This window comes from Pelobates fuscus, chromosome 5, assembly GCF_036172605.1.
Source record: "Pelobates fuscus isolate aPelFus1 chromosome 5, aPelFus1.pri, whole genome shotgun sequence".
Classification (NCBI taxonomy): domain Eukaryota; kingdom Metazoa; phylum Chordata; class Amphibia; order Anura; family Pelobatidae; genus Pelobates; species Pelobates fuscus.
Genome location: NC_086321.1, coordinates 363,989,951 through 364,008,030, shown reverse-complemented (window position 1 = coordinate 364,008,030; position 18,080 = coordinate 363,989,951). Strand labels below are relative to the sequence as shown.

General features: G+C 39.0%; 1 protein-coding gene across 2 annotated transcripts in view; it reads left to right on the top strand.

Annotated features, from left to right (window-relative positions):
• FOXK2 (forkhead box K2) overlaps positions 1 to 16,670 on the top strand; it is a 53,869-nt gene extending 37,199 nt beyond the window's left edge. Inside the window, exons 2-10 of one of the 2 annotated variants that reach the window (XM_063456055.1) lie at positions 733 to 927; positions 1,998 to 2,145; positions 3,006 to 3,152; positions 6,765 to 6,958; positions 8,418 to 8,593; positions 9,384 to 9,677; positions 10,684 to 10,890; positions 12,282 to 12,341; positions 14,700 to 16,670. In XM_063456055.1, the coding sequence (XP_063312125.1) occupies positions 733 to 927; positions 1,998 to 2,145; positions 3,006 to 3,152; positions 6,765 to 6,958; positions 8,418 to 8,593; positions 9,384 to 9,677; positions 10,684 to 10,890; positions 12,282 to 12,341; positions 14,700 to 14,905 (1,627 nt within the window). In that variant the 3' untranslated portion in view covers positions 14,906 to 16,670. The remainder of the gene's footprint in view (positions 1 to 732; positions 928 to 1,997; positions 2,146 to 3,005; positions 3,153 to 6,764; positions 6,959 to 8,417; positions 8,594 to 9,383; positions 9,678 to 10,683; positions 10,891 to 12,281; positions 12,342 to 14,699) is intronic. The other variant, XM_063456056.1, reaches the window with a different exon arrangement.
• Positions 16,671 to 18,080: the final 1,410 nt, after the last annotated feature.

Sequence of the window (18,080 nt, the reverse complement as noted above, 5' to 3'; positions counted from 1 at the left end):
GGCCAACATATTCTTCAGCACTTTAAATATAACATTTCTATAATAGTAGAGGTGAATAAGGGGACCTGCTAAACATAGTTAACGGTCTGAGGATTTGAGGTAGGTGGATATAAATTGTTGGGTATCTTGCCAATAATGTAGGCACCCAAACCACTTCAGCGAAACTGCAATGTTTACATCGCAGCTCTAAGTCTGCCTTCAGTGGCTATCTTCTAGACCGCCACTGGGGACGCTCCCTGCAATGAAACAGACCTTTGGTTTGGTATCTGACGCTCTGCATGAGGACCTCTAGAGTCAGATTTGTTCCCCGTAGGAAAGCATTGATTGAATGCTTTCCCATGGGGAGGTCTAATGCACGCACGGGCAAGCGTAAGACCCTGCTCGTCGTGGGACATAGGATTGTGCAGAGGCGCAACCCAGTGCTGAGGGACATTGGTGCTGGCATAAGTTAAGTAAATAAAGGGTTTTTAATCCTTTTACTTACGGGGGGAGGGGGTGCGCAGGGGCTAGCAGTACAGCTTTGTATTCCTGGCACTACAGTATCTCTTTAATTCTGATAATAAAGTTGTCCTGGTATAGGTAAAATAGCACCTATGTAGGTAGTGGGAGAGGATGTATTTAGGTTTGCCTCCTCGTGTTTCTGGATGTTGGGGGAGGAGGGTGGCTGTTCAGACAGTGTGATTCTTGGTCCAGTCATCTGTACTTAGCAACCTCTTTATTTCTCTCTTTCAGATGCACCTTCAGATTTCCCAGCACAAATATCAAGATCACATTCACAGCTCTGGCCAGCGACAAGAAGGAGAAACAAGAGGCCCCTGAATCCCCAGTGAAACCAGTGCAGCCCCAGATCTCTCCGCTGACCATAAACATTCCAGAGAACATGGCTCATTTGATCAGCCCTCTGCCCTCACCCACAGGAACTATAAGGTATGCCATAGCAGTATAGGTGAGACTAGAGAAAAATGTGACTGCCAAACTTTCGAAATAACCACATTTTAATCTGTTGATTGCCATCACAGCAATCACATGCCTGCTTGCACGTTGGCTGACTGCTTCTGCCCTAGAATACCAAACGTTCATGATGTGCTGCTAATGCCCCATCCACATGGAATGGGATTTTGAGAGGTTTGTCATAGTACGAAATTAAACTGTTATCTGGGCATCCTATTGCCTGAATGAGGAAAGTTAGTGCTGCAGCTCCATTCATTGTGTGCAAGCAGTGATTTTTCTGCGGTTCTCTTGGGGTAGCCTGAAGGTTTTATAGATCACATGCAGGTCATTCTGGTCCATAAATAAGCTTGGGTAAATAATGCAGTTCTGTTCTTTAATCGGTCATGGATGCTGTGCCAAACCTGTCTCCAGATTCTGTTATTGTCTAGCTCAATATAAACAGTGGGGAAAAGGACTTGGATGCAGAATTTAAACATTAAATTCCATTCTTTCATGTCCTCAGAGAAACCTTCCAGTTAAGATTTTTTTTCATTTTGTCAGAAAAAAAAAAATTGTTATTGAGTCAGCAGTTTTCCTTGGAAGCCTCTATGGCGTCTGCCTAATGGCTGGATGGAAACATTAAGCAGGGTACTCATGTGAAACTGTGAACCTGCTACCTGAAATATCTGCCGAGCGAGCTATGGCAGAAGCTTGATTTCTTATGTATCTCTTAAAGTGTTTTCCTAATATTCCTGTACATATATTACATGCGTCTGTTCAATCCAGATTGCTGTGTACCGTTCCCAACACGAATTTGCACTTTTTGCACAATAAAAAAAAATTACATACTCTTCACACACAAAGCTTTTCGGGAAGTTAAAGAGCTTTAGGCGTCTGCAGTTTTCCTTTAAACTCTGATTGTCAACTCTTCCAGGAATCCAGAATTATAATTTGTCATGAATCCTACCATCGGCATGGTTCTGCAGAGTTTGTAGAATACACAAGCAGTATGATTGTAAATAAAATCTAGATTTAAAATATTTTTAAATATATGTTTTTCTCCACAGCGCTGCAAACTCTTGCCCCTCCAGCCCTCGTGGCGCAGGCTCGTCAGGTTACAAAATGGGCCGTGTCATTGCCGCAGACCTTCACTTAATGACAGAAAACTCCCAATCAGAGAATGACAAGGAGGCTTCGGGAGGAGACAGTCCCAAGGTGAGGCCCCAGTCTATTTAGTACCAAATAAAAACATTGAGTTCCTATGCTAAAAAGTCACTGCAAAATCCATAGATGGGAAACACAATCGGCTGTCTTCACACATTAGGATTGTTTGTTGGAAATACAGACACCTGAGTGTTTGGAGTGAAAGATTAAGATATCACTTTCTTAGTAAGTAAGTGTGTGTATCCGCATTTATAATTGTTATTGGCAATAGTCTTACAACCTCCAGTCAAGTAACTGCTTGATTACTTGGTAGATTTTGCTGTGGTATACAGCTTGGAGAACACGGTTTAGCTTTATGGTGTCTTTTTTGGGGGTTGTAGGAATTCTAGTTAATTGATAAGCCAATCACAAATTTTAGGCCATAATATTTGAGATGGGGTGGGGGTAGAAAACCTCCAATTTACTGTATTATCTATTTTTAAATATATTTTTTAAATTTGTATTTTATTGTATTTAATACACTTGGTATACGTCCGAATCATTATATGGAATTAAGGTAAAAAAATAAATAAACATATATGTATATATAGGTAAATCATATAGGAGAGAAAAACATAAATCGGCTGCATGTGAAACAACAAATATATTGAGCCTATAGGGGTGGTGAGGATGTACGAATTGTGTTCATAAATACTGTTAAGGCTGAGTCAAACAGTGACCTGAAATTTGGGATTAATTGTGTGTGTGTGTATATATATATATATATATTCTATTTCGACTTAATTTGTAACTTACTCTGACGTTTGTTGTCAGACTGCTTTGGTGGTTACTGTTAGAAGGAACTACTACGTTGCCTTCTAGTAGTGGCTGATTCTGCACATTTCATCATTGTCATTTTTTTTTTCCTACAGGATGACTCCAAGCCACCTTACTCCTATGCACAGCTTATAGTCCAAGCGATTACTATGGCCCCTGACAAACAGCTCACATTAAATGGAATATATACGCACATAACAAAAAACTATCCATATTACCGGACTGCAGATAAAGGCTGGCAGGTAAGTGACACTGTGACCTGCACCGGGCACTTCATTAAACGATGTGTGGTGTCTAAGACCAGACAAAATAATTCTGCAATTCTAAACCTGTGTGATGATCTTCAGACCTACATACACAAAGCAGTGGAATACATTCAGCATCATGATTCTTTTATTACTCAACCCCTTCACCACCAAATGCTCCTTGTTTGTAAATATATTGGCATACCATTTATTTGAAATATGGTGTTCATAGCAAGCACATAAATATGCCATTACGTTGAGTGTATAATCAGAAATCTAGTTATTCTCACCCATAGCAGGTGTGAAAAAGTCAAATAACCTGCTTCTTGGTGTTTGTAGTGATGGCATTACTAGCAGCACAGTTTATTAAAATAAAATACCACATTTTGTAAAGTTAATCATGTATTTGCCCCCCAAAAACAGAGCTGGCACACTCTAATTCTGCTGACTTTTGTACTAATTTATTATATGATGGATCCGAGAATGTTTGTTTACAGAACACTCTAATTGTTGTAAATACATATACTTTTATCTGGGCCTTTTCATTGCAGCAGAAGTAACTCTACTTCTGTAGACATTGCCGTTGATGCAAAATGGCAGTGTTTTACCTTAAAGTGTTAAAAGTACAGGGCCATTGCAGCCAGACCATGTCATTGAGGTCAAGTGGTATGGGTGGACTTTAGTGATCCTTTTAACCCCTTAAGGACCAAACTTCTGGAATAAAAGGCAATCATGACATGTCACACATGTCATGTGTCCTTAAGGGGTTAAGATGTGGTTGTGGTGTTGCAATTCTCCCTTTAGTGGGTAAGCAGTGTTTTAAAAAGGGATATAGGTTTAGTGCACGACAATGTGATGTTCCATATCATTGAAGCAGTTTTTGAAAACAAAAGGACTTGAGTTGTAGGTTTTACTTATTTCATTGGAGAAATATAAATATATTGAGACATGTAGGATGTGGTGACTTGCTCAACAAGATTGTACAGGTCATCAAGACTTGATAATGGGATACTCTACCATGATGCCTCATAGTTTCTCCTCTAGTCACTGTAGAAGACCTTCTCCAAGACCTGTCCTCACTGGGTTTTGGCTTTTGAAAGAATGTTTCTCCATCTCTCTGCTGAAGCCTTAACTCTGCAATAATGTATTTTTTAATTGTAAGACGTTCTCTTGGAAGGGAAAGCTTGACATATATAGATTCTTTTTGCAGAGGTATTTATCTAGGCAGATATCTGCTCAGTTATTCAACAAGGAACCCGTACCTGAGTGTTTTTTGTTTGGTTATCTTTGGAGTTTTTGGTCTCTTTTTTTTTTTTTTTTTTTTTTTCTTTTCTTTTCTTTTCTTTTTTTTTTTTCTGCTCAACTAAAGGAAATGTTTCTTTATATCTTCCTAGAGAAAGTGTGGTTTTTAGACTGTGATAATCACACGTGATCCTTCTGTACACCATAGCCTGAAGGAATTACACAGAAAATTGTCCAATTGCAACGTTTTTCTGTGTTTGTAGCAGTGGTAATCTGCTAGACGTCGGTCACAGCGCATTCATTCCTGAAAATGTTAAAATCTCACATTACTTCCTAGGTTCCAGTCTCATTTTCCTGCTAGTCATTTTAGCCCTAAATTTGGATCATCTTTTAACCTCAATTCATTGACTACATTTCTTGGCAGCATGAAGGGGAGAGCTTTTTTTACCAATGTATTCTATATTTTAATCATTGCTTTTGCTTCACTTTTACCATAGTTTCTAAGCTTTTAGTTTAGGATATGTAATTTCATTGATGCAGTGCACCCTTCTTGCACAAGGGTTTCCATACAGGGGTGGAAGGAAGGGGGCATAGCTGGGTGGGGTGTGATGTTGGTGTAATACCCACAGCTCCAGCATTATGGTGGCACAGGCGGCACTAGAGTGTGGGGGGAATTTCCATGTTTGTTTGTTTTTTTGTATTTGTTACAAGCCTTTCCCAAAACAATTAATTTTTAGCAATATCTCATTGCAAAGTGCTTAACATGTCATGATTAGATGTCTCTAAAGCTTTGCTCAGAATGCTTTTGTTTACAAAAAAAAAAATCCCTTTTTAATTGTCTGTTTTTTCTTCTTTTAATATACATAACCTAGTATTGGCCCATAACACCTTATTAGACCTTCTGAGAGATACTTAGTTGAAGTCATTCTGGAGGTGCAGTCATTTCCTTATTGTGACCCTCCTTACCCTGCCGGTACTGGACAGATCAGTGACTGGACTGGCTCTATATGTGTTTCCCACAGCTGTCTCTCTGTAATCAGCCTGGCTATTTCAGAGTTTGGATTATATTTGTGAAATCTATTCTGAACTCATCTGTATCACATCCTCCAGTTCAGTAAAATGTTGTAGTCCTGCCAATAGAAAATGGTCATGTTGGGAGTAAACATGTGTTGCTGTCATTTGTTTGATAGGGTTTGGTCAACACCTAAAAAATTATGTTTACATCCTGACAGGTGTGGTTTTTTTTTTGTTACTTCGAAATGTGTCAATATGCTACTGTGGATAGCTGAAGCATTGTTACCATGAAATGCAGGCTGGATATATATATATATATATATATATATATATATATATATATATATATATATATATATATATATATATATATATATATATATATATATATATATTTTTTTTTTAATCCACACATCCGTTTGCTATTCCTTGGATGTCTGGGTTTATGTAGTAATCATTATTTGTACATGTTTGCTGGTTGCAGGCCTCCCTTCTCAGATAAGAAATTCAGCAAAACAGTAACTGGAGGAATTTGGTAAAACACTTTTCTAAATGTCAATAAGTGGTGTCTGGCAGGTGTGCTTTTGAAAACCTCATTAAATCTGTGTCAAATGTGAGTGACCGAGTTTATCCAGAATTTAGAAAACTCTGGTTATCTTTAGGTATGACGTCAAAATTTCCACTAGCCGCTGGTGAGTGCAAATGTAACTCTGGTGAGTTGGCCGTGGTCCTAGAGACCTAAGACCTGGCTAGCAGCGTAGAACTTGAGTTTAAGCCCTGCTGTATAATTTATTCAAACCAAATTTACTGACCAGATAACTTTAAAAAAAAAAAAAAAAAAAATTTCTACCTACATTTCTAGCAGTAATTTCTTGAATTGAGGTAAAAGGATAATAGATTGGTATACATTCAGTCTGTTTCTTGCAAAATGAATGCAGTATGTTCACCTCCTGGCTAATCAGTCGAAATCCTTTCCTTATGGCATCTTATGTACGCTATCAGCTGTGATAAGTGATAGGCACGTCAGTTAGTTTTCACATGAAAGCTGTCACATTATCACAATGCATGGGTCATGGAGTTCTTTGCTATCGATTGCCATTGGCTACACACAAATGCACATAAACCATGTCTATTGCAAGTCAGATTCATCAGCCTTAAGCTTGAAGTATGCAAGTTCCAGTTAAAGGTAAAATATAAGGTGTCTAAAGTACATGCAGTGCTTCCATAACTCTTTGTGCATTGTGAAAACAGAGCCATACCGTAAATGGAGTATTTCACGTTTTATTGTACTTTAATCTGTGATTTTTAAGTAAAGTTGCCGTATGTAACTTTCCTATGCTTGCTCTCCTGTAGAATTCTATACGTCACAACCTCTCTCTGAACCGATATTTCATCAAAGTACCACGATCGCAGGAAGAGCCTGGTAAGGGATCGTTCTGGAGGATAGACCCAGCATCCGAGAGCAAGTTAATAGAGCAAGCTTTTAGGAAACGAAGGCCAAGGGGAGTACCCTGCTTCAGGACACCTTTAGGACCCCTTTCATCAAGGTAACAGGATGCGGATCTGTCTGAACTCCTGCAATGCACATTGAGATTCAAACATTCAAGAATATACAAGAATAATCGGGATGTGTAGATTACTTGCTCTCCTTTATATGTGAATTCACAGAGGGAGGACTAATTGTTTATCTGTCTGCACTATCACAGTACAGTACAGTTGAGAAAACTTGACCTGTCAAGGAAACAATAATATTGTTCAATTCTCTCTACATATCGCCCTCTTGTGTTGTACGCTGGTATTGATAGCTTTCACATAGAGTAGTATGGAAATTTATTTTATTTATTTATTGTTTTTGCATTGGTTATCATTCATATTATGACATGTCCACATCAGGAGAACATATAAGTAAGAGAGATTGCCATCACAATATGTGGCATGACCAGAATAGTGTGTGGTGTGTATGTCGGTCCTCTCACACCATACCCCTCTGTCAGTCCTTACATTGGCTTCCTGTATCCTAAGAGTCAATTCAAAATGCCATACCTATAAAGCACTGAACAATTCTAGCCCCTCTTATCTCTTCACAGATCCATAGGTATGCCCCTTCTCGGTCTCGCCACTCTGCCCGTGACCACCTCTTGTCCTGTTCCTATGGAATAGCCTGCCTACCGCCATCAGACTCTCCCATAGTCTTAAATCATTTAAGAAGTGCCTTAAAACCCATCTCTTTAGGAAGGCTTATGGCCTCCCAGAGTAACCTCTACCTCGCATACCTGTCTCTTGCTCTCTCCTAAAGGGCAGCACTCTACTCTCCTCCAGCTCTGCTTCACTCCCACCTTATTTGGTTGTTGTTTCCTGTCCCAATGTGTTTTAGACTCCACTTTCTATAGACTGTAAGCTTGTTTGAGCAGGGTCCTCTTCGACCTATCGTTCCTGTAAGTTTTCTTGTAATTGTCCTATTTATAGTAAAATCCCCCCTCTCATAATATTGTAAAGCGCTACGGAATCTGTTAGCGCTATATAAATGGCAATATGTTGTGGAAACAAAATCTTCTAATAGTTTATGCTAACACAACTAATAATGCTGTCCCCACTGATTTAGTCTATGAATTCACACTTTTTTTTTTTTGGGGTGTCTCCTGGTTAGAAATGTTGAATTCAGTGATGTAATGAAACTGTATTGTCACAGACCTCAAAGTAATTACACAATGCATAAACCATTATTATTTTATTATTTATATAGTGCCAACAAATTCCGTAGCGCAGTACAATGGGTACACCTTTGATCAGAAGTGGTCTTATTGCTTTAGAGTCTGTGCAGCATTTCACTGTGAAGTGATGCACTTACACATTTTGACAACAAAAGACATTTCTCTAACTGCACCTCCAGCAGTCATTCCATGAATTCACTAGTTCTGCTAATTAGATTGTGGTTGCAAATTTTTGACCAGTATATTTGTACATTAACTAGTAGATAAGTATCCTCCAATGTCTTTCTCTGAACAGGAGTGCACCGGCCTCTCCAAACCACTCTGGAGTCTTGTCTGCCCATTCAAGTGGCGTCCAGACCCCGGAGAGTCTGTCTAGGGAAGGCTCGCCAGTTCCTCTGGATCCAGAACCTAGCACCATCCAGCCAAAGCTCGCAGTCATCCAGGAAGCGCGGTTTGCACAGAGCGCTCCAGGTATAATGCACAATATGGGATGCCTCTTAAGGGTTTCTCGGATATGTAGTACCACTATACGGTGTATGCTTTGTATTTTCTGTGAATGAAATTACCATGGCATGGTAGTAGAGAGAGACAGAGGTGTGTGTAATATGTGTTTTTTTTTTTGTTTTTTTTTAATAAAAAGTAATAGTGGTTGTCTTCTTTGATGTTGGCATCTTGGCTCTATTTTGCACTATATATGCTTTATTTTTTCATTTTATTTTTTTTAAATCCCACTTTCAATGTATGTGTGCAGGACAACTCTGCTCTGCCTCCAATTTCAGCTGCAGCTATAGGGGAGTCCCACCTCTAGGAACTAAAGGATGATGATGCATGCATTCTAGCCTCTTCGTTCCCCACCCCATCTCTGTCCACTGAGGTTCAAGCTATTGGCTGTCCTGGGCCTTCACAAACTGCTCCCTTTTATTCATTTTGGCAGACAGCTGATGTAGCAAAACTACAGCCTCTCTGTGAAAATAAAGTTAATGCTAGGCAAGAAAGAACAAATGTGGGGGGAAGAACATCCAGCTTCCATAATTGTTACTGTACATCAATCTAGTTGTTTTATATGTGTTGATGGGTAAATGTACTGTCCCTTTAAACCGGAGTTGGTAGTAAGTGTACTGTCCCTTTAAACCTGATAACTTAAATCAACAATGGCTTGACTGCTTCACAAAACCCCCCATAATATAGTTTGTGTTTTCTTTCCAGAGAATGAAACGTCTGGTTCCTGATTACTTATTAATGTTTCCTTTTGCGTTTTCAGGATCTCCACTCTCCAGCCAACCAGTCCTCATCACTGTGCAACGGCAGCTCCCACAAACCATAAAACCGGTCACATATACAGTGGCCACCCCCGTGACCACCTCCACATCCCAGCAGGCGGTTATGCAAACTGTACATGTTGTGCACCAAATCCCAGCAGTATCTGTCACCAATGTGACCGGCTTGACACCCATCAATACCTACACGGTCGCAGGGCAAGCTATGGTTGCACAGGCTGTGATGGCCCATCCCAAGCTAGAACCACACGAGAATGGTGACCACAAGGAGGTTAAAGGTATATCTAGATGGTCCTCAAATGTATCCGTGGTGTGGGTTTTAGCAATAGGAATCCAGATGAAAAGATGTACATATAGCTGTAAGTCATGTAGAGGAGAAAATATACAGGCAACTATCGGGATAAATCACACCCCTTAGAAATGCAGCTTAATTTTGTAAAGGTTTTTTTTTTTGTCAGTTTGTTTAATTAAGCACTGCCAACAACCAAGCACACTCAAATGGTAATATTGACCAAATATAAAGTAAAATTTCTTACATAACAGAAAAGAGAAAATTTACAGTTTCCCTGTTATCCTTCGTCTGATATGTCTAGTCTGTAGAACATTGCACAAGGGCCCGAAATGGATTATGTGCAAACGTAGCGCTTTCTGCTTGTGTGGCAACTAATGTAATGTTGTACCTATTGCATTTTCTCCATATTACCCCTGTCACTGACCTTAATGTTTAAACCATTCCTAGAACCTAGCTATATGTAAAACTAATGAGCCAATAAGAGATTAATAAAATTGCCTCTCTGGGGGATAACATTTCCCAAAATTCTATAATAATGGGGGGTGAATTGGATTGTGATCTATAACCTAGAATTTATTAATGTCTGTGCTGCATGGTAAAACTAAGATTCAAGAGATGAGTGAAGTCAGGATGTTGATGATGTACCCCAACAAAATTATTCTGTCCCTGTGTTACTTTGCAATACACTTGATTAAGCAGCTACCCTACTAACCGTACTGCTCTTATCTTTGTATCATACATTTACTATTGACTGTTTATGATGCTTGTTAATTTATATAAAGCATGTTTACATTAGGACAAATTGGGACAAAATTAGAAAATTAGTTTTACATTTTAATTTAAAATTTCCTTTATAACTGCATAATATATATTTTTTAGTTTTACTCTCCGGGACTAGAGATTTGTAGATCTTTGTAGCAGCTCTTAAACTAGGCCACACATTTTGGTTTTTGTTTTTAAAGTCTTTATTTTCCTTTTTCTTTTCTCTCTAGTTAAAGTAGAAACTATTCCAGCAATTGGCCATCCTGCGCTTACTACAGCCAGTAGGATCATTCAGACCTCCGCCTCTGCTCCCCTCCAAACAGTTACTATAGTTCAAGCTCCTCTAGGTCAACACCAGCTTCCAATTAAAGCAGTAACACAGAATGGGACACACATGGTTCCCATCACCACTGCCATTCAAGGACAGGTCACCACAGGTGAGAGAGACACCGACCTCTTGTGGGAAATGCTACTTTGTGCTCAGCGTTAAGGCTTAGCTAGTGCTAAAAACATGTACAAATTGAGCAAGTAAACAGTCACTGCAAACCCCAGTCTCCCTCCTAACTATAGCTCCATTAGATAGCAATTCTGGCCGCAAGGTCCGTAGTAATGGCTTTTTACTTGCACTCCAAACTAAGTTTAATTTTAGAGACTATTATCAAGCATTCAGAATGGTCTTGTGGTGCTCCTAATCCGTTATGTCCCACTGACCTTGTGTGTTAGTTACTTTTTGTTCAAGATGTACAATTGGTTGAGGCACTTGGCTGTTTAAACTAGGCGGGGCCGACAGGAAGCCTAGTTGGCGTTTGATGGCTTTCATTTTATCATGGTTGCGTCCTTTAAGCTACATAGCCACCGGTTGGTCACTCCTGGGTTAAACGGCTGGTAAGTATCTGTTTTTGTATTCAAAACAGTTAAGGGTATATTTTACAGCCTTAACAAGAGTAAAAACTGCTTTGATAATAATTGGGCGTGTCCATGAATGGAATTACATTGCCAGTCATGTCTTATTACAAGCAATATCACCCACATTAATGGGGATTCAGTGGCCATAGGACATATATTGATTGGCTGAAATACGCGTCTAACAGAACTGAACACGTAACATTCTTCTAATAAGCAAGTTTAAGTTCCATTAAGTTAAACTGTGCAATGCCTGTACTGGCCAGCATTTTGATATGAAGGGCTGCACATTATTCAAATGGCTTGTTATAGAAAAGTTATTTTATAGTCACTGGTATGTAAAATATAGAACATGTGGACCGCGAACATGGCAGCCACACACCCTAATTCTTTATCTAAGGACTAGACGTTCACCATTTGCAAAGACTCACTATCACACCAGATACATGTATAGTATATATTTTATAATCTATAAAGCTGGTAATACCTTCATGGACATTAAGACCCATACTATGTATGTAATAATATACAGACTGCTGGGAAATCTGAATACCACATGTGTAGTTTGCTCACATACATATTTAATACTTGTTCGTAAAATGCTCCCATCTGGACAAGTGGGTGTTGGCAAAAGATGGTAAATATCGGGGTTCTCCTTAGCCGCTTGATAATACTCGAAGCCTGTAAACCAGAAGGTATTTATATGTGTATGTGACCGGTAAAGCTTAACTGCACATGTGGGATCAAGTTGGTAGGGGGTCAGATTTGTGTTGGTTGATCAATCATGTCCCCATCCAATCAAACACCCCACCCTATGTTATCCTCCTTCTTTCCCTTACTCCGTGTAAATTTGAGTATCCCGGGACAGGTGATTTTGTCCCGTTCTAAAATGCAGTCCAGATCTTTAGCTGAATATTTTTTTCAGCTAACTCCAACTACTCGCTGATTGAGAGCCCCTGGCAGTGGAGAGGAAATGGAACCAGAGGTAGGACTGAACCATGCATCCGTCTGTTTGTTCTCTTTGGTCTTTTCTTTCACGAGGGATGTTAATGCAATGTTACTGTAAGACTTGTTTGTTGTGCGGAGGCTGTGTGTGTGTGTGTGTGTCTTTATATCAGTCTGAATGCTAATGCACACTTATGTGCAACATTGAGGTGTGATTTTGTTGCTTGGAAAGCATGAAAGAAGCATGAGACTTGCAGACTGTGTTCTTGAAGCTTTAGCATGATCCAGTGAAATATGACTGCTGCATTATGCCAAAGGGTCACCGTAATCACTTCACCTTACTGAAGTGGAATGGTACAAATAACCTGCCGCTGCAGCCTTTCTTTGAAAAAATGTTTCACACTGAAGATAAAAAAAAAAAAAAACCTTTTATTTCTCAGGGTAGGGCTGTCCATTTATTCACAACCTAACATTTAAAGCCTGTAAACCTTTTCCTGCAAAACAAAATTAAACATTATAAAAAAAAATAAACCAGCCAGTATTGTGCATGGATGGCCATATCCGTTTCAGTTTCTCCCTTTGACTCTCACATGGCTAGGAGTAGGCCCGTGCCAAGAGCAGCAGCATAGTAGTTGCATGCCCTGCTGAAAATGTCCATCGCTATAATGCTCTGCGAGGTTTTGCCTGTACGAATAGAAATCCAGCCGGTATACCACCGTACAAAAAGGGGCAGAATGAAAAACACTGTACAACGTGGCAAACAAATGCAAATAGAAAAAAAAAGTAATGTTTAAAAATAAAACCAAAAAAACCTGTCTGTGCCTAAATATGACGGATGTAGTGGCATGCTCTGGCAACATCTCGCAAAACTGCTTATGTGGAATATAAATGTAATCCATCTCATCTGGTGGTGGGATAAACCTGCACATCAACAGTATTACTTGGAAAGTGGCGTTTTAATCAAAACGGACATAATGTATCTTCCCATTACATCAGTTTTTTTACATTCCGAAAGGTATTTCTTTATTAATGGCCACAATGTTTTATATTGCATAGTTTTTGTCTTTTTAATATATATTTAATATTCCTATAAATTAATACTGGTCACAACTAAAACGGTGATTTTTACAAGAACACAGTTTGTAGGATATAAGTTGGGGGAGGGAGGGGACTGGAAGCCTGCCGCGTGTGTTTTGTTGAGAAAACCATTAAACATAACTTAAGATTGGCAAAAGCAATTCTTGTTGTCCAATGTGTCTAACCTCTATTTTTTGTAATATCTCCTGTATATATTCATGTTTAACCTAATATGTATAGCAGAATGGTGAAACGCCTTACACATCAGCTCAGCATTTTTAGCTAGAGGTGTTTAACTCGCTCCCTCTTGCTGAACGATTTCTCCCATAATTCCTTGCTAGACTATGGCTTGCCCAAGTAAGGTACAAACCTCCAGTAGGTGTCCTGAATACTTACCATGGAGCCTCATTGACTTGGAATGCAGTGTAGATATTCAATGTTGCAGTTAAAAGGGATTTGAAATAATAAAAGCTAGAGTCCAGAGGTTTCCTTATTTCTCTGAATTTAACCTTACCTTGTATTTGCTGGCAGTGAAAGGCTCTATATACGCTTCCAATACAAGCTGCTCTATAGTCACATGAGAGCCTAAAACACATTTAAAGAAATTGTCTATTTTTTTTCGTCAAGTAATTAAGGAAGTGTTAGTTCTTTGGAATGGCTGACAGGTAGTGCACATTTCATTGGTATTTTTGTCTTGCTGTTTCATGTTAATAAAGGCACACTATAGTCACCTAAATTACTTTAGCTAAATAAAGCAGTTTTAGTGTATAGACCATTCCCCTGCAATTTCACTGCTCAATTCACTGTCATTTAGGAGTTAAATCACTTTGTTTCTGTTTATGCAGCCCTAGCCACACCTCCCCTGGCTATGATTGACAGAGCCTGCATGAAATAAAAACTGGTTTCACTTTCAAACAGATGTAATTTACCTTAAATAATTGTATCTCAATCTCTAAATTGAACTTTAATCACATACAGGAGGCTCTTGCAGGGTCTAGCAAGCTATTAACATAGCAGGGGATAAGAAAATCTTAATTAAACAGAACTTGCAATAAAGAAAGCCTAAATAGGGCTCTCTTTACAAGAAGTGTTTATGGAAGGCTGTGCAAGTCACATGCAGGGAGGTGTGACTAGGGTTCATAAACAAAGGGATTTAACTCCTAAATGGCAGAGGATTGAGCAGTGAAGCTGCAGGGGGATGTTCTATACACCAAAACTGCTTCATTAAGCTAAAGTTGTTCAGGTGACTATAGTGTCCCTTTAAAATACCCATCTGTCAGCACACATTGCTAACTGGCTTAACCCTTTTGTTTCCTTTCAGCCGCAGCAAGCCCTCTACACATGCTGGCGACTCATGCCTCTGCGTCCGCCTCTCTCCCAACCAAGAGGCAGAACGGAGACCAGTCCGACCAGCCGGACCTAAAACGAAACAAAGTAGATGAACGTGAGGATTTAGTGATAGCCGTAAACCGAGAAGTCAAAACGGAGGGAACCACAACATCAAATGAACAGGACAACCAAAAATAGGATCCGTGGCAACTTTTCTTTTTCTTTTTCTTCTTTGTTCTTTCATTGTTTTTTGTAAGTTACATACACAAAGAAACACAACAGAAAAAGGTGCCAAATGCAGACACTCTTTATCGAACAGGGCCCTGTGGAAAACCAAACTTTATAGATCAGCACTGAAAAAAAAAAAAACACAGGTGGCCTTAAAAACTACAATTAACAATTTCAGAAAGGAAAAAAAAAAACACAAATGATGTAGGTTTTTTCCCATTTTCCTGGGTATCTTAAGGCCGTCCCCCCTTTCCTGCTCGTTCGGTGCACACAATTGGAAGTACGCCCTAGTATGGAAGGAGACGGATTTTTTTAAAACAAACTACGTTCACTGATGCGTGGTTACTCATTTTGTTTTGTATTTTCCTTTTACGTACTGAGCACATCATTGTGGTTCGCATGATAAGTGCTTGCTGTGGACTGGTTGAGAAATAAGAGTATATTTCTTTAAAGGGAGAAGCTATAATTTCCATCTCTTGGCAGCTAGCCTCCTTTTATTCCCCCTTTCAGAGCCAGGCAAAAGCTCAGTCTTGGTTGTGAACGGGTTTGTATACATCAGATTGCATCTGTTTGCTGGACACATGGATTTAGGATTTTCATTTCCCAGCAAACAGACGGGTCATACATTTCGTCGTTTCCATCCACTCCAGTTCTACAGCTACTTTATTTTGCAAAGCCAAGTTCTTTGGATGTTTTTTGATTTTGGTCAAACTGAATGTAGTTTATATTATTTTTAATTTCTTTTTTTTTTCTTTATTTGTTTTATTAGTCCCGGTAGCCTCTACATCTTACACCTGCGAGATGTATGTTTTTTGTTTTGTTTTTTTTATATATGAGTTGTGTGCGTTTTTGTTTTTTTGTTTTTTTCTTTATCCTCTTCATATTTTATTCTGACATGACCCCATATTTTTTTCTGGCCATTTTTGTGGTGGTTAAAAACAAAAGCTTCTTTTGAGCGTGCATGTAACAAGACTCTTGGGAAGAAAAGGAAAAAGAGAAAAAGTAAAGTAAGAGACATTTAACAAATTGTAAAGAAACTGCTATGAGTTTTGATCAGAGCTGCACTTAACTCCTTGCCCCTTCTGTTCTCTGTTTCCCTGGCCTAAATATCCTGTCTTTCACCCTTCCTCCCACTACTTCTAGAGTAAAGAAACTTGCTTAATATTGTGTATGTTTAAATGGCAGAACCAGCTGTTAAGCTCCCACTTAGAGACGTAAAACAAACCAACAAAAAAAACAAACGACAAGACATCAAGAAGAAAACAAAAGCAAAAAATAAAAAAAATCGTAAAGCAAATGTCTCCAGGGTACAGTCAACATTTTTACATATTAAATGATAAAACAATGAGATTTTGGCTCTCAGCACCTTGACTAGGATTTTTTAAGAGGTTTTTGTTTTACTTTTAACATGTTAATTACCAACATAATAATGGAAGCCCTGTCTGTTCGTGTTACGAATGTGTGTGGGTTTTGTTTTTTGTTTTTCTTTGTTTGTTTTTGCCCCCTTTTCCTCAATGGAGGTCTACAAATCTTTTAAACAGGGGGCTATTTTTATTGGCCAAGCTTTATTCAAGCTCTTGGTGTCCACCAAAAATGTACAAAGATTTTTTTTTTCCCCATCATGTTGTTATATATGCAGTTGGGTTTTATTCTAAACAGCAGACGTTCGACCTGTAAACACTAGCTTAAAAAGTTTGGACCATTACAAAAAAATCTATTGCCTAATTCAAGTACAGCAGGGTTGATTTTATTTATTCCTATTTTGTGTGTGATTTGGGACCATTAAAATATTTTGTACTCTTGAAATGAATAAAGCCAGGAGTATGACATTTCACATGAAAAATCTGCTTCGTTGTAAAGGGTTTAAGTGTGTAACAAAGGCCACATTTCTTTGATTATTTGCATCTACCAACAGACTTGAATTTGACAGCTGAAGCACGGGTGGTTTATTTAGTCCTCCTTGCTCCAGTAGGGATAGTCTGTAATCCATGAAATGTTCTTGTGAATTCATTTGAAAGGCATCAAGATGGGTTTTGGTTGCACTGCAGTTTCCGTTAGGGCCACATGTAGCTTAATTGTAAGCTGGAACCCCCAAAAAACGAAGTGAATTTTACGTTTTGGGCCAAAATGAAAACACAGCCTTGAAGAATGTTTTTGTTGAAGTGATTTTGACCTAAAATGTTACATTTTATTACTATAACACCAAAGCTTATATAATATAACCACTTTTTATCATGTAGGGAAAAAACAAACCTGTCAGCAGTGTTGATTCCTTATTGAAGCCTCAGTCTTAAACAGAATTGGAGAAGCAGAGCGGACAGGCACCAGACTGAAGACTTTAAGGTTATACCGTTGGTTAAAGCTGGCACCCAAGACCTCTTCACACCATTACTCTGATTATGTTATTGTGTATGGAGTGTTCCTTTTAATTGAGAATTAGGAAAATCTATTAATCAGCTGTCAAATTGGTTACATTGAGTTTTTTTTAAATATACATTGGAGGGGGAAAAAAAACCTGCATGGAGAAAACGTATCAAACTGTTGCTGACACTTTCACGTCTAATTGTCGGTGAATGTTTTTGGTGCAATTAATTAATTTATTCTCAATGTAAGGACCAGCGTGCAGTGGTCCTGTCCCCTTTACACTGCAATGTAATAAGTTTTTGGGAAACTGCAATGGTTTACGTTGCTGGGTTAAGTCCACCTCTAGTGGCGGTCGGTATGACAGCCAATAGAGGAGCTTCCGCAGCACAGACCTAGTGAAACTCTGCTTTGCAACTGCAGTTTGTGGATTGAGTATGCAATGCGCAGCAGATAGCTTTGAAGGCTGTGGTTGGTGTGGGAATCGATTCGCAGGCTTTGTGATAAGTCTCATCAGCTGGAGTCGGTGAGGAGTTCTTGTTTAGCAGCATTTGACCCCACAGTGTGGGTTCTGTGTCACAGGAAATGACTGTGTAGCTGGGGTTAAGGGGCTCTAGTCCATAGAACCACAGCTCTTATCAGATCAGGGATGAATGACCTCAGACATTAGTAGGTAGTTAACCAAAGGATGTTTTGTTTTTTGTTTTTAAACCCATTAAGGAACAAACTTAAAGAAAATGCAACTTTGCAACTACATACCACCAAGGACTGTCAATTGCTTTTC